Here is a 15,790-nt window from a genome sequence, read left to right on the forward strand (position 1 = left end):
GCCCCCACCCCGGGGGGGAGAAGGCAGCCCCACACCTCTGCTCCACATCTTCGCCTTGCCGGAGCTCAAACCCTGCCCAAACGGGGAGCCCCCCACGCACACAGCCTGCAGGGACTTGGGGGACTGGCAGCCAGTATATCTTCACAGCACCCCAGTGCCACCCCAGAGCGATGGCAGGTTGCAGACGGTCTCAAACAGGGGAATTTTTGCTACTGGGCCAGCACAAATATTTGCTTTAGTGTGCGCTGAGGAGAGGGGGGGCGGGCAGAGGAGAGCAGCTGCTGGGGGCCAAGAACATCCATGGGAGAGGAATGCCAGAAAAATGCAAGATTGATGTGCTTTCCCTGCCGCATCTCTTGGGCTTCTGCCCTCCTCCTGGAGAACAGCAACCCCAAAGCCCCACAGCAACCCCCCCAGAAGCTCAGCCAGGGATCCGTGGGAAGCAGCCCGGCCCCGGGGGGGCGTGGAGCGCTGAAGGTGTGGAAAGCAGGAGCCGGGGGGGGTGGCCGTGCCCTCCCAAGGGGGCACCGGGAGGGATGTCCGCGCCGGGGGGTGGCCGTGCCCCCCCGCCCGGGCAGTGCCGGCGCCGGGGGGGGGTCCCGCCGGGGCACAGCCCGGAGCCGAGTCGCGGCTCCCCGCAGAGCACCGCGCCGGGTCCGGCCTCTCCCTCCCGGCTGCCGGGATGAGCCCCCGAGCCCCGCCGCCGGCCCGAGCATCCCCGAGCGGGGCCGCCCCTCCCTCCTCTTCCTCCTCCTCCTCCTCCTCCTCCTCCTCCTCCTCCTCCCACCGGCCGGCTCAGAGCCCTCGCAGCCGCGGGGCCGGCCGGGGGGGGGAGCCGGGCCGGGGCAGAGCTGAGCCGGGCCGGGCCGGGCCGGGCCATGCCGTTCTACAAGCGGAGCGTGGTGGGGCGGCGGGGGCGGCCGTCGGTGCCGCTGGCCGAGCTGCGGGACGTCTGTAGCCTGGCGGCCCTCACCCTGCTCCGGCAGCTCGCCGACCTCTGCGGCCACTCGCTCGCCCTCCTGGGAGACATCGAGGGTCACGTCCTGGCTTTGGGTCGCCGCACCGGGCGGCTGCACCGTCGAGCCGCCCGCCTGCAAGCGCTGCTGCGGGGGCGGCCGCTGCGCGCCGCACACGCCGCCCCAGGTAAGGCGACCCCCGCCCAGCCCCGGGGGGGGGGTCCCTGGGTCCGCCACCCCCGGGGGGGGGGGGGGGGGTCCGCGGGTCCCCCAGCCCCGGGGGCTCTCTGGTTCCCCAGCCCCGGGGGCCGCCGGTCCCGGGGGGATGGGGGGTGCCACCGGTCAGGGCTGCGACCCCGCTCCGAGGGGGAGCCCGACTCTCCAGTGCAAGGTGGGGGTGTATGTGTGTGTGGGGGGGGTGTCTCTGCCGCCGTTCCTCCGACGTGGTCCCCCGTGGGGTGCCCTGTGTCCCCTCCGCGGGGCGGCTGACCCACGCCGGCTCCCGCCGTCAGTGGGGGGGGCCTGGCGGGGCCACCGCAAAGCCCCTTTTGTCCCCCTTTGAGGGGGGGTGGGGGCGTGCGGGGACAGCTCAGCCGCGGCCATCCCCTCTGCCTGGCCTTTCTGTGTGGGCATCTCCCAGGCTGCCGGCCAAGCGGGCGTTTCACGCTGCGTCCCCCGTTACCGGGGGCTGTTCCGGGGGGAGCGGGGACACGGGGCTGCAGAGCTGGTCCTGGCCTCTGCCCCCGGGGTGCTGCACCCCCGGCCCAGGGCAGGGGACCGAGGTGGCCGTCCCCTCGCTGCGCTTTCTGTAGCTGCAGATCGGCGCGGAGCAGCTTTTGCTTGGGGCTTTGCGTGGCCGGGGAAATGGCAAGTTGTAGCCTGGGCATGCTGCCTGCTTGTCCCTCTCCTGGCAGCCAGCGGGCTTGGCTTTTGCCCGGACTGCTTTCATTTCCCATTTCAAGCGTTTCGGTTTGGCACGGGCTTCTGTGCTGGGTCAGAAGCGGGCAGCCTGTTTCAGAGGAGCTTAAAATAAGCTCGTTTTAGAATTGTTTATAAAAGCTTATTTTAAGAGGCTTTTCTGGGCGGGGAGGGGGAGCGTTGTTGGAGCACATTTTCCCCACAAGCGCAGCGAGTTTCCCAGGCCCTTGGCAGAACACGTTCCCCTTGTGCCTCCTGCAACCCCCCCCCCCCCCCCCGCCAGCGCTGGTTTGCGTGGAGCCGTGGGGCAGGACTGCCAGAGCCTCGCAGCGTGCTTCCCGCACACAGGGCGCGAGCGGAGCGCTCAGCCCCGGCCCGGGAGACGCACCGCTCCTGCAAACACTGGTGGGGTAAAGCAGCGATTGGGGTAAGCAGAGTCTCCCGCAGTCCTGCGCATCGGCTGGTAAAGAGATGAGGGGACAAGGAGGTGCCACAGCCGCCCAAGCTGACCCGTGCACAGCACCAGTGCAGCGCCAAACCCTGCAGCGTGATCAGCGTACGTGCCGGACCGGTGTCTCCCGGAGCAGGAGCTGGCCGTGACGGGGACCAGATGGCCCCTCGCCGCCCGCGTCTGGCTGGCAGGTTGGAAACGCTCTCGGTGGCCGCAGGAGCCCGGTGCGCCGCCGTGGTGGCTGCGGGGGAGCTGGCGGGGGGGGGACAGAGGGACGGCTGCAGCGTGGCGAGGGTGGGGAGGCGGCCGGTGCTGCAGGCAGGTTGGGTTTGTAGCCCCCCCGGGTTGTGTTTTCAGCTGCGCGTCGGTGCCCTGCGCCTGGAGTTTCTGCTGGAGGAACATCACAGGGAGTAGGGCAGCGGGGAAATGGTTCTGCCCTGCTGCAGCTCCTCGCCAGAGCCCCGTGAGCACGCGTGTGTGCAGACGTGCAGGGATGGCTCTCTCAGCTGGCATGCTAGCCAGGGCTCGGAGGTGCGTGGTGATAAAACTGCTTGGGTTTTATTTTCTTGGTGGGAATAGCTGGGGCGGTGCGAAGCGAGCGGAGCCGTGCCCTCCGCACCTCCCCTTCACACCTGCTGTGGCCATGCAGAGATTCAGGGAGCTGGGGGGGTGTTGCATTTCTCCCTGCAGCCCCAGGGGAGCACAACCCACCCACCCTCCCGCCGGCTCCTCATCCATCCACCACCGCTGTTCCTGCAGCCAGCGGGATGCGGGAGCCTCCGGCTTCACTGAACTCTTTACTTAGGGGAAGAGCTAAAAACTCTGACTGCTGTTTCGGTTGCTGTTTGTTTTGCTAAGAGCTCCAGCTTCAGCCTGTCCCGGGGGAACGGTTCATGCCTCTGGGGGACGGGAGCTGCTTGCAAGCCCCCGGCACTGCAGGGAGAGCAGAGACAGCCCGCGGCTGCATGAGAGCACTTTGCACCGAGCTGTGGCACCGTGCGAGTCCCCTGAGTGAGGAGCAAGTGCTTAACAACACCCCAGCTCAGAGTTCAGTGGGGTTTTTTCCCTCGTTTCCATTTCTTGAAGAGGATCTAATGGCAAAAATAACTTTTCTCCTCTTAAACTGGAATAAAACCCCGTCTTGTCCCTGGGAGGTGCAGGGGGAGAGCACCCAGCACCCAATGCGCCTTGGCATAGCCCTGGGGCAGCCGGTGGGATCCGGGCGACGCGTTGCAGCCAGCCTGAGCAGCTTGTAAGGACAGTGACGGATCAGGCCCTGGGAGCCAGCGGTGCCATCCCTCCCAGGCAGGACCAGCCCGGCGCCGCGCCGGCCGCAGCCCCGGCTCCCTGCAGGCTCCGCCGGGCAGGGTTAGTCCCATCCTCTGGCTCCCCGCTGACGCCGTAGGGTGGGCACCAGAGGCTTCTTGGGGCTTTCACCACAAGCGGGAGCGTTCGAGGCGTTGCCAAACCCCAGCCGCAAATGTCCAGGCTTGCTCCAGCGCTGGTTGGCACGCGGTGGTTTGTCCTTCCTGAGGATGGTCCTCGGGGCATCCTCAGCCGGCTCAGGGGTCTTTGCTTGGCTTTGGTTCCTCCTGGGCAGGTTTAAAGGAATCCAAAAGCCGGCAAGGGAAGGCCCACAGCTGGGGAGCTCGGGTCACCACCGTCTGTCTGTCCGGAGGCTGTGAGCTGCCTTGTCTTCCTGATCAGGACGGGGAGATGCTGGTGTAGCCGCGTTGCTGTCAGACGAAGTCACCGCACCGCGAAGGGCCGGGGGAGCTCTTAATCCAACGAGGCAGCGCGGTTGTTTCCAGTGCGAGACGGCAGCCAAGGGCTGTCGGATTCCTCTGCTCTTATTCATCGGCAGTTGCGTGAGAGCGGGGAGGGTGCGCGCCTGTCCCCGGGGGGCTGGGCCCATCCTGCCCGCCGGCACGTCCAGGCCAGGATGCTGGGGCTGGGCGCGGGGTCCTGCTGCTGCCAAGGGCGGAGTGGGGACCATCCTCCCCGTCCCGCTCCCCTCGGCACGGACACGTCTCAGGGGGGTGGCACAGAACCTGGCTCTCCTGCCAGCCCTTGGTGCTGCAGGCGGGGGCTGCTTTGGAGCCCAGAACCCCCCCGGAGCCCTGACTTGCTGCCCCTCGTGCTGGTGCCCGGCCGGCTGCCGTCGTGCCCACCGGCGGGGATGTGGCTCCGTGGGCACCGGCTGGGTGACACAAGCCAGCACTCCCGGCTCAGCACTCTCCCAGCGGCTCTAGAAATAAATCTCAGCAAAGAAGAGGATGGGGGCCCGGCGCCGAGAGCTATTTAAACCGTCGTCCCTGAAGAGCTGCGGGGACGGTTCTCTGGAAGAAACCCCGGGCTGTGCTGGCAGGAGGAGCTGTTTACTGCTCTTGCCGAAATATGCAGCGTTCGCCGTCCTCTGACCTCCCAGCCTTCATCTTGAAACAAGCCATCGAGATAGGCAGAGCTGTCCCCCCGCACCCGCCTCCCGGCTCGCTCCTCACTGGGTGAGTGAGGGCTGGCACAGATGCTTTCCCCAAGACCCTGACACTGGTTTAAAAAAAAAAAAAAAAAAAAAAAGAAAGAAGGGAAAAAAAAAAAAACCCTTGCTGACTTGCTCGAGTGTCCTGCCAGGCTGGGGTGGCCGGGCTGCCCCTCGGCCCCAGCCAGAGCCGCTGCCGGGGACTGGGGCTGCCACCACCTCTCACAGCCGTGACCACAGCCCCAGGGGTGCACCCGTGTGAACCTCCCAGAGCCCCACGGCTCCATTTTGGGGGCTGAGTAGCTGAGCCCCACTCCCTCTGACCCCGCAGCCGCCCTCTCCAGCTCCTCTCCACGGGGTCAGTGCCTTTCAAGCCAGAGCGATGACGCTGGGAGGGGCGCAGGAGTCCCTCCCTGGGGCAGGAGTCACCCCAAACCCAGGGGATGAGAAGAGTTGGTTCGGAGCCAGGAAGGTGGCACTTGTCACGGGGCAGCTCTGAGTCTCCGTGGCCATCGGGACAGGCTGCGGCAAGCCTGGGGTGAAGGCTGCTCACCCCCACAGCAATGCCAGAGCAGTTTGCGGAGGTCCCTGCCCTGGGAGCCCGGTGCTGCTCAGCCATGCCACAACCCTCCGCAGCTCCCAGAAACCTCCCAGACCTCCCAGACGTTTTCCCTGCCTGCTTTTTCCTAAACCAGCGGTGATTTCGGCGTCGGAGGGGAGAGCACAGCTCCCAAAGGCTGCCTCAGCGCGGGCGGGAGGCGGGAAGCTGACCAAGGCTGGGATGGATGGCTTCAGCTGCCAGAGGACGGGGGAGCGGGGAGCCGCACCCTCCCTCCTAACAGGAACCGTCTGCGGGAGCAGCTCAGCGAAAAGGTGGATAAATGAGCAGCACACGCCTCCCGCCCGGACCCGCTTTGGCCGAGAGCCGTCCCCAGCCGCGGGCTGATCGCCGCTCTGCGAAAATGCGTGCTGAGGGCAGCGCGGGGGGTAGGAGACACCGTCCCTGCCCCGCAGCAGCTGCCCTACGCCGCTGGAGGGGCCTCAAGGAAAGAGCAGCCCCAGCCGGGCTTTGCCACCCTCCGGGATTGCAAGCCTCCCCCCCCAGCACGCCCTGCCCGTGGGTGCGCGGTCCCTGCGGTGCCTGGCCCTGCCCGGGACGTCCTGGGAGCTGAGGTTGAGGGTGGCATCTCCGGTTGTTGTCGCAACCTCTCTCGCTCCCTGCTGGGGTTTTGCCGGGGCCAGGATTCCTGCTGAGATGGACCCAAATCCTGTCTCCTCCTGGAAGCGCTTTCACCCCCCGGGTGGCCTTCTGAGAGGGCTGACGTGAGAGCCGAGCTGGCGGGCGGGCTGTGCTCGGGAGCTGGGCTCCGGCTGTCGGGGGCAGCAGGTCCTCGGGACACCCATCACCCAGCAAGAAGTGCACGGAGGCACGAGGGAGGGCCGGCCGCCCTCGCACAGCCCTGCTGCTCATGATTCCTCCTGCCTGGGCCAGTCCCTGCGGCGTGAGCTTAGAAGAGAAACTCCTTCAGTACCAGTATTTCTGCAGCGGAGTGGCTCCTCTTCGGAAGCACTCCCAACCGTCACCGTGCATGGGAACACGGAGCAGCTTCGGCTCTGTGTCTCCAAAGAAGCGTGCGTCATCCTAAAGCAGTTTGAAGGATGCATTCACCCCCATGTGGAAGCAAGAGCCGGAGGTCGCTTTGGCAGCCTGTTTTCCAGCTGCAGAGATCTCCCTGACGCTCCGAGAAGGCAGAGGCGTGAGCGGGGCGGCGGGACGGCTCCCCACAGCGCGCGTGGGCTGGCCGGGCAGCGAGGAGAGGCACGGGGCTCGTTTTGCTGGCTGGATTTCTGGTAGCGCCCGAAGGAACGTCCTGACTTGCAGAAGGGCCTCCCGCTCTCTCCATCAGCCGGTTGCTTCGGAAAGCACCGGTAGCTGGTGGGGCTGATGTTTTGGGGAAGGGGGTGACCTCTGGGCCAGGCTGGAGGGCTCCGTCCTGCCTCGAGAGGATGCTTCTCGGTGACGCCAGGCGCCGGACCCAGGGGTGATGGCCACGAGCACCCGCGCTGCCGCGGATCAGCGGCTCGTCCCCCCCCACGCCGGCCGTTTGTCGGGGTTTCCCAGCTTGTGCAGGTGATGTGCAAGCCCGATGGACCGTCCCCGTACAGCACGCGGTGCCACTCCTGAGCGCAGCAAAGGTCGTCTGGAGGCCGTAATAACCGAAAGGCGGGAGCCGCTCACCCCAGGACCAGGCTCCCCACTGCCAACCGGGACTGGGACACAGCCGACAGCATGGCCAGGGCTGCTGCCTCTGCTCCCAGGGGGGAAATATATGGGGCCGGCGCGTGGAGTGCCCTGTCACAACCCAGCGTGGGGCACAGGGCCACGTTCTGGGGCGTTGGGGGCACCCCGTAGCCCTGCCCCACATCCCGAGCCCAGCCCCACGTCCCAGCCAGCAGGGATTTCAAGAGCAGCACTGGGCTGCCGTGGCACGGCGGGGCTGGCAGCTCTCTGTCACCCATGGGTGCCAGCTGGCTCTGTGCCACCCACCTGCCCGTGCCCTCGGCCACCTCGTGTGGGCAGTCGCAGCGTGGGGAGGGGATGCCGATGCGAGCTGCCGGCAGCACGTCCTGTCCCCAAACCCCGCAGCACCCCAGCGTCCTGCCCCACAGCCCCTCATGTCCCCGTGTCCCTCGCCCAGCCCTCGCTGTCCCCACCTCCCAGCTGATGCTTCTCTCTCCCTTGCGCGGCGCTGGGGCCGGGGGGGCAGAGGATGTCACCCTGTCCCCCAACCCACTGCCAGCTTCCCCACGTGCCACTGTAGGTGCCAGGGCCAGAGGGGAATGGCACCCCCCATCCTGTCACCCCCGTGCAGCGGGGTGCCCCATGCATCCCCCCACCCATGGGGGGCCGTGGATGTGCCTGGCACAGCTCAGCATGGCCCAGATGCCACCGAGGGCTCTCACATGCCAACTTTGTGCATGCTGGGCACCCGCTGCTCCTGATGGGCACGGGGGGGACACAGGGACCTGTCCTGGATGCTTAGGAACCTGCCAGTCCCCTGGGGACTCGGATCCAGGTCCCGACCCATGGCCAGTGCTCCCCGGGTTCGTGTTGCCCACTGACCATACCCAGCACGCCGTGGCCGCTGGCACGGGGCCGGGCAACACACTGGCCGCTGCGTGCGCATGGTGGGGGGGGGGGGAGGGCCGCTTGCCATCGGCACAAAGCCTGGATTGAGCGAGAGCTGGCACGGCGCTGAACAGGCAGAGTGTGCTGGCGGGGAGAATCGGCTCTTCTTCCTCTCGCCCGTGCCAGCGGGCTCTGCCGCCCTCCCCCTGCGCTCGTGCCTGGCAGCAAGGACGGGCGCCGGCCACGGGCACCGAGATGCCACTGGCGGGGGAGCAGGCTGGCGCTTCGGGCACCGGCAGCGGCGTGTGCGCGGCTCGGGGTGAGTACCCGCCGGGGGGACAGACCCCCCCCTTCTGCCAGAGCCCCAGCCCCCTCGGCGCAGATGCCAGCCTGGCACGGCGCGATGGCCGGCAGCTGGTCCCAGCTCCTTAGTGGAGCTGGCCGGTGGCAGGGGGGGCTGAGCGTGGTGGGCAGTGCGGACACCAGGAGCAGGTCGTTAGCCCGCGTGTTAATCTAACGAAGGCAGATCGAAGCAGCCAGGGGAGGAACAAGCCAATTCCCGCAGTTAACCAGGCTTTGGCTGGGAGCGGCAATTTTCCTCCATTTCCAGCATCCGCATGGAGCAGCACGGCCCCGCTGTGAGCTTGGATCCTGCCTCAGTGTCCCCGTGGACGGGGACAGCGGGTCACCCTGCGTCCCTGGCGGAAGGGGAAACACCACCCTCACGCGTGTGCTTACATGTCTGAGCGTGCACGCGTGTGCCTGTGGCAGAGGCGAGGGGCTCCTGCGTGCGGTGGGTGTTGGGGTCTGTGCCGCCAGTGCTCTCGGAGGAGCCTCAGCCGGTCTGTGGCTCTCGTGGTCCCTGAAATCTGGGAGGAAGGGGGTTCCCGCAGCTCGCAGCAGGCTCCAGCAGTTACCAGCTCCGCGACCGCCCCGGGCACCGGGAGGGGAAGGTGCCTGGAGTGACTGATGCTCGTCGCTTGCCTGGACGCGCTTGCCCCATGCGCAGTGAAATTGTGGGGCCAGCCCTGAGACAAACCCCCGGCGTTTGCGGGATCCCTGCTCCCACGCCCTTTGCCGTCCCTCGCAGCTCGCTTGCAGCACCGGCCCCATCCCCACCCACAGCGCTGGGCGCGGGGGCTCCCTCCCAGTCCTCCCAGCAGACGCTGGCATCTCCGCTCCGGGCTCTCGCGCGGCCGCATCCTGCCAAGCGGAGGGAGCAGATCTCTCTTTGCAGAGCCAGCTTGTGGGTGCACCCTCGCCCGGTGCACGGAGAGGCTCTCCGGCTCCAGCCGGTCCCCCCGGGGGCACCCCCCACTCCACGGCCAGGGCCGGCAGCCAGCAGTCCCCTGGGTGGTCCCGGCTGTCAGGCAGCGTGTGGGAGCGCAGCCAAGGCAGGGGGGGGCTGGATGGCTGCCTCCCCCAAAGGCCGTGGGGTGCAGCCAGCCTCGGTGGGGGCCGTGGGGCTGGCTTTGGGCTCGGTCAGGTGAAGCCCTGCGGCTGACGGCTTTGGCGAAGGGCTGCCGGGAGTCTGGGATGCTCCAGCTCATCCCACTGCAACCCACGCCAGGAGAGAAACGCGCCGGCTGCGTGCGGGCTGGGCTGGGGCAGGAGGCTCTGCCGAACAGGGGGTACCCGCGCCAGCCGGGGCAGAGGAAGGGTCTCTGAGCTCCTCCAGAGCAGCCGGGATGCTGCTAATGGAAGAGGGGGTGATAGCGTGTGTTCACCCGGGGCGTTGCTGGGCACGCTGTGCCCCCCCAGGCCCGGGGCTCGAGCGGGTGATGTCTGGCCGTGGAAAGGAGCTGCGTCCGCTCCTTAAAAATCCTCCAGACCTGCCCGCACCGTCTGGTCCGGAGGTGGCAGATCCATCTCGCATCCGTGACCCACGCGCGGGTGGCCCGTGGGCGCCCGTTGGCTCGTGCTCGGCGCGGTGGGTTCTCCTGCGCCCGAGCCCCTCACCCACGCCCGCGGCGTGTTTTCGCATCTCGGCCGCGCCGGGCTTGCCGCCTGGCATCCTCGCCCTCGCAAGCAGCCCGGCAGCGCCTCGGGACGCAGCAGATCTGCTCGCGCACCACGTCGTGGGCCAGCACAGCTTTTCCAAAACGTGCCCAGATCGCTGCCGGAGTGACGCGGCCGTACGCCCAGGAGTTGTTTGCCGGAGCTGGCAGGCAGGCAGAAGCTGCCAGATCGTTTCCTGAAGTGGCAGAAAAAGGCTAACGGGGATTTTCTGCTGCAGCAAGCAGAATGGGCAGCAGGAGGCTGAAGTCAGGCTAATGCCCACCTGAGCTGGCAGCGGGTGCCTCGGGACGAAAGCTGTCGGAGGGTCGCTGCCAGCACTGGTGCCTTCCCTGTTGCAGCCCTGTGGCTTTGCAAACCCTCTTTTCCTGGTTTGGCCAGCACAGGCTGTGGATACCTGCGCTGTGTGCACGGGAAGGGCTCGTTTCATGCTGACGTGGAAAGCCTGAGGGCTCCCGGTGCAGGGGGCTCAGCTGGAAGAAGTCAGGCAAAAGCCCCGGGGAGGGGGGGGTTGCACTGGCCAAAGGCGGCTGCTGGCCCCGGTTCTGCTCACCCGCAGGATGGGCATAGCAAGAGCTAAGGGCAGGGGGGGCCGCGTGCCTGGCCTGCCCCACACATCACCCCACTCCCCTGCGAGTCCTCCAGCCCCGGGGAAGGGTCTGGGAGCACTGGGCAGGCAGCGAGGGGCCGGTTGGTGGGTCGTGCCAGGCTGCCCGTGGTGCCCATCAGCCTGTGCCGAGATGAGCCACCCGTCCGTGCTTTGGCTGTGGTCTCCCAAAGCCTTTCCCCAAGCCCCCCCCTGCCCCGGGAGCGTGCCTGAGCCCCGTGCTCTTGCTGCAGGTGTGGGGAGCGCTGTGGGGCCACCCCCTCCCCACGGACAGGCAAGGGGGGGGCTGCTCAAGCCGCTCCAGGCTGGAGTCCAGCGCAAAGCCCTTTGCCTGGTCCCTGTTAATTGCGGGAGAGGGGAGGCTGGCGCTGCTCGCGGCACCCACGCGGGCTGGCACGGCGCGGGTGGCAGGGTGGCATCTCCTCGCCGGGGGTCCCACCGATCGCGCCCCTCGTTGCGGCCCCCGGGGCCTGCCGGGGGGATGCCAGCTGGCATCCCGCGCCGTGGGGGGCAGGCTGGCGGGATGCCCCGTCCCCGCTCCGTCTCCATGGCTCCGGCACCCGCAGCAGGGACGTGCAGCTATATCTTTAAGAAGGGCCTGGGCTGGGGTGGGAGAAGCGTTTCCATCCAGCCCTTCTCCCGGCAAACCTGGATCGAGTTAGCGTCAGCCAGCGAGCGAGCCGCGGAGTTGGCGCCGTGGCCGTTCCCCCGCTCCCAGCCGGGGTGGCCGCCAGCTCACCCCGCGAGCGGCCATGGGGGTCCAGAGCCGCTGGTGGGGCGCGGGGCAGCCCTCGTCCCCCGTGGCCTCGGGCCCTGCACGGAGAGGAAGAGGAGGAGGCAGAGCTGGGTATGTAGAAGTTTTCTCCTCCTCCCCGCCCGCTGGACTCTCTGCCCCGCGCTGGGGAGGGGGCTGGCAGCGCCGCGGGACGAGGGCAGGGAGCGTGGTGGGTGCGCGGCACGGGGCAAGCGGCCGTCTTCCAAAGGTGGGGGCTGGCAGCAGGCAGCCCCCGGGGCTCGTCCCCACGGCCGGGGCTCGGCTCCTTCGGGCTCCTCTCCGCGCACGCCGGGCAATGGGGGTGGCAGGATGGGGCCGGCTGGGTGCCCCATCGCCGTCAGGAGGGGGCTCGTGGGGCCGGGACGGCGGGGCTGCAGCCATGCCTGTGCCCAGCCCTAGGGCTGGATGTGTCCCTCCTCTTCCTCCCCACCCCCTCGGGGAGCACCCCTAGCGCCCCGTCGGGTGCCCAGTGTGCCCCTGCCGCCGTGGGCAGAGGCGCTGGGGGGGTCCGGTGGCTGTGGCGGGGGAGATGCTGGCACCACGCCTCGCACCCCACGTCCCCCGTGACGGGCTCGTGAATGGGACAAACTGGTGACGGCAGCACGGCACGCGGTGGCAGCCCAGGTCTGCGCTGGTTCTCTGGCTCAGCCGTTTTGGGGGGGGGCATTCGGTTTGCCTGAGCCGGAGGAGGCTCTTGGTGCCCGGGGGTGTGGGTGCAGGTTGTTGGGGTGATCCCGGTGTCCACCTCTGTGCAGGTAGCACAGACCTTGCAGCTTGTCCTGTGCCGGTGGCACGGTGGCCATCAGAGGAGCCTGTTGCTGAGCCCGCCGTGTGTTTTCCCTGCCCTGAGCAGACGGGGGGGACCCAGAGCAGCGGTCCTGAGCCTGGAGAAGAGCCTGGCCGTGGCACGGCCATAAGCCACCGTGATGCCGAGCTCTGGGGCTTGGGCGTGGGGGTATTTACTCCCCCAAATACACCCGCCCTGTGCACGGCATCACAACGGGCTCCGGCCGGCGACGTGGCTGCTTGGCAGGAGCCGGCCGTGGGCGAACTGGGTGTTCGGGGGGCACCACCAGCAACACCCCGTCCCAGCGAGGACGGGTTAGTCCCCCGTGCAGCTCCCGGGACAAGGAGCGGGGAAATAACGTTGCTGCGCTGGAGGAATCCCAGGAATGCAGAACCCGGAGGGGACACGAGGTGGCACGGCAGTTTCAGCCCAGCTTTTCGGTGCCTGCAGGCTGATGCCGTGCCAGGGCCAGGCAGCTCGGCGGTGCAGGGGGTCACCCCCAGCCAGGCAGGCGGAGGGGGCTGCTCGCCGTGGGGCTCGGCCTCCTGGGCTCAGCCTTCCAGCCCAGCTGGGACCCTGCCGGAGGCCGTGCCCCCTCCGCCACCGAACCCATCCGGGAGGTGGGACCCCCCCCCGGGGTCCGACACAGCCTGGGGAGCGACCCGCCGGCCACAGCGCCTGTGCGGGGCTGCGCAGCCCCAGCCCCGCGCCCCCAGCCTCGGCCCAGCCCCGAGCCGTTGTTCTCCAATGAGCTCATCCGCTTTGCCGGTGGTTATTTTTTAACATGGTCTCTTGGCCAGAAAATAATCAGCTCGTCCACTTAGCGAGTGTTTATGGCTCCTTCAAAGCAGCTGCTTTCTCTGCCGGGAGAGGGGCTACTTTGGAAGCGGACGGAGCCACCGGCATGGGGTTTTCCCCAGCTCCGTGCCCGTGGCTGGGGCACGCCGGGGAGCACTTGGCTCTTGCACCCTCCTGCCTGCCCCGGCCCCGTCACGGTGCACCCCTGCGCTCGGGAGGGCAGGCCTGCCCAGGAGCCGCTCCGCAGCGCACAGGGGGCTCGCTGGGGCTGCAGGAAGCACGCCCTTGGGAACCCCACAGGGCTCAGAGGAGGACACAGGGCGATGAGGAGTAGCTCAGAGCGACGAGTAGCTTGCTTGGCTCCTCGGGACAGGGTGCGGAAAGACAGCCGTGCTGTCGAATCGTGGAGCCCACAACCCGCGGCGGGGCTGTGCACAGAGGTGCCGCTGCAGCCCGGCTCGGCACCGCGTGCCGTGGCTCGGCGGGGGGCTTGGGGGAACGGGGGAAAATATTTTCTCGATGACATTTTTGCAAACCACCCCAGGCTCACCTCGGTCCTTCACCTTCCCGGAGAGCGCGCGGAGGGAGTGCGCCTGCGCTGCCCGCAGCTCCTGCCGCAGCCCTGCCCCGGCGCGGGGGCACGGCACGGGGCCGGGGGTGCCACCGCGGGGCCCCCGCACCGCTGCGGCTGTCACACCCACCCGCTCCCACATCAGTCACACAAACCGCTCCTTGCACCAAGTACTGATCCAATTTGTGGCTGTTTCCATAACAACCTCCCAGCGCTTTCTGGTCCTTTCTGTCGCTACGCGGATGCCGAGCTTCGGCGTGTAAGGGATGCTCCGGCCTGGGCTGCGCTGTCACCGCGTACCTCTGCCTCCCGGGTGCCAAGGGCTGCTCGCTTGCTGGAGGCCGGGCGCGCTGAGCAAGTTTTCCCAGCCCTGGGAGTGGTTTTTCTCCCCATCGGAGGGACATGGTGAGGTTTGGGCTGGGGGAAGAAGGAGCCCAAGGGCAATAGTTGGTCCAGGCGCGCAGCCTTCTCGCGGGGGTCCCCGAGTGCCACCCAGCCTTGTGCAGATGTGGCACTGCCTGGGATGCTCAGTGCCAGGGATGGGGCCCCTGCAAGTGCTGGCAGCAAGACCCCCCCCCCTCCCTCCCTGTTTCTCACCCCCAGGCCTGGCTCTTCCAGTGTCCCATGGCTCTCACAGAGACTTTCCCCATGGGGTGCCAGCCCCAGGCGCCCACCCCACACCCTCCCACGGCGCTGCCGTGCCCCCTGCCCTCCTGCCTCCATCCATCCCCTGCTCAGCCTCCCACCCCACAGGGCCAGCCTCTGGTCCCCCACCCACCCACCCCCAGCCCCACCACCCCAGGGGGCTGCCCAGTCCTCAGGCCCACCCAGCTCTGATGCCCCCCACCCGCCTGGTCTCAGGACCCCCCACCCATCCCCAGGCCCAACACCCCACAGCGGCTGCCCGCCCCCAAGAAGCCCCTCCCCTGGCAGCCCCATCACCCCGGGGGGCTGCCCAGTCGAAGTGCCCCCCTCCTAGCCCCAGGACCACCCACACCCCCGGAGCCTCATCAGCTCGAGGGGATCCCCAGTCCCAGTGCCCCCCCCCGCCGCCAGCCCCATCACCCCCTACCCCCCCGCAGCCCCACCACCCCAGGGGCTGCCCAGTCCCGGTGCCCCCCTCCCACCCCCATCACCCTGAGTCCCTCCCAGCCCCATCACCCCGGGGGGCTGCCCAGTCCCGGTGGCCCCCTCCCAACCCAATCACCTCCTACCCCCCCCTTCGCCCCATCACCCCGGGGGGGCTGCCCAGTCCCGGTGCCCCCCCTCCCATTCCCAGCCCCATCACCCCCTACCCCCCCGGCCCCATCACCCCGGGGGCTGCCCAGTCCCGGTTGCCCCCATCTCCATCACCCCCTTACCCCCCCCCGCCCCATCACCCCGGGGGGGCTGCCCAGTCCCGGTGCCCCCCCTCCCATTCCCAGCCCCATCACCCCCTACCCCCCCCGGCCCCATCACCCCGGGGGCTGCCCAGTTCCGGTACCCCCATCTCCATCACCCCCTTACCCCCCCCCGCCCCATCACCCGGGGGGCTGCCCAGTCCCGGTGCCCCCCCTCCCATTCCCAGCCCCATCACCCCCTACCCCCCCCCGGCCCCATCACCCCGGGGGCTGCCCAGTCCCGGTACCCCCATCTCCATCACCCCCTTACCCGCCCCCAGCCCCATCACCCCGGGGGGGCTGCCCAGTCCCGGTGCCCCCCCTCCCATTCCCAGCCCCATCACCCCCTACCCCCCCCGCCCCATCACCCCGGGGGCTGCCCAGTCCCGGTACCCCCATCTCCATCACCCCCTTACCCCCCCCCCCAGCCCCATCACCCCGGGGGGGCTGCCCGGCCCCGCGCCGCCCCCCTCCTCCCTCCCGCCCGGCCCCGCTGCCCCCGTCCGCCCCCCCCAGCAGCCGCCATTGGGCCCCGGTGGCGGCGGGCGGGCTCCGAGGGGGCGGCCGGGCCGGCGGCCGCTGCGGCGGGGAAGGGGCCGCCCGGGGCGATGCGATGCGGCCCGGCTGGGCCCGGCCCGGCCCGGCCCGGCGGCGGGGGGGGCCCGGAGCCCACGGAGCCCACGGAGCCGGCGGGGAGCGGCCCGGGGGCGGCTGCGCTCTGACCGGCGGGGCCGGGCGAGCGGCGGCGGAGGATGGGCAACGCGCAGCGGAAGGCGCCGCGCAGCCAGCGGCGGGGCAGGATGCGCTCAGCAACAGGTACCGGGGGGACGGGACGGGGCGGGACCGGACCCGCTCCCCGCGCTGCCCCCCCGCCGCCCCCCCACCCCGGCCCCGCGGGGGGGGGGGAGGGAGCCGGCGGCAGC

At 69.2% G+C, this 15,790-nt stretch overlaps 1 protein-coding gene across 4 annotated transcripts in view; it reads left to right on the forward strand.

Annotated features, from left to right (window-relative positions):
- The first annotated feature begins 824 nt into the window (after positions 1-824).
- The window catches only part of NHSL2 (NHS like 2), a 34,364-nt gene continuing 19,398 nt past the window's right edge, over positions 825-15,790 (forward strand). For 3 of the 4 annotated variants that reach the window (XM_042807492.1, XM_042807493.1, XM_042807494.1), the window contains exon 1: positions 825-1,143. In XM_042807492.1, the coding sequence (XP_042663426.1) occupies positions 879-1,143 (265 nt within the window). In that variant the 5' untranslated portion in view covers positions 825-878. Of the gene's footprint in view, positions 1,144-15,560; positions 15,684-15,790 lie in introns of those variants that run through there. The other variant, XM_042807495.1, reaches the window with a different exon arrangement.

Source organism: Tyto alba, unplaced genomic scaffold (assembly GCF_018691265.1).
Source record: "Tyto alba isolate M040663 unplaced genomic scaffold, T.alba_DEE_v4.0 Super-Scaffold_5, whole genome shotgun sequence".
NCBI lineage: Eukaryota > Metazoa > Chordata > Aves > Strigiformes > Tytonidae > Tyto > Tyto alba.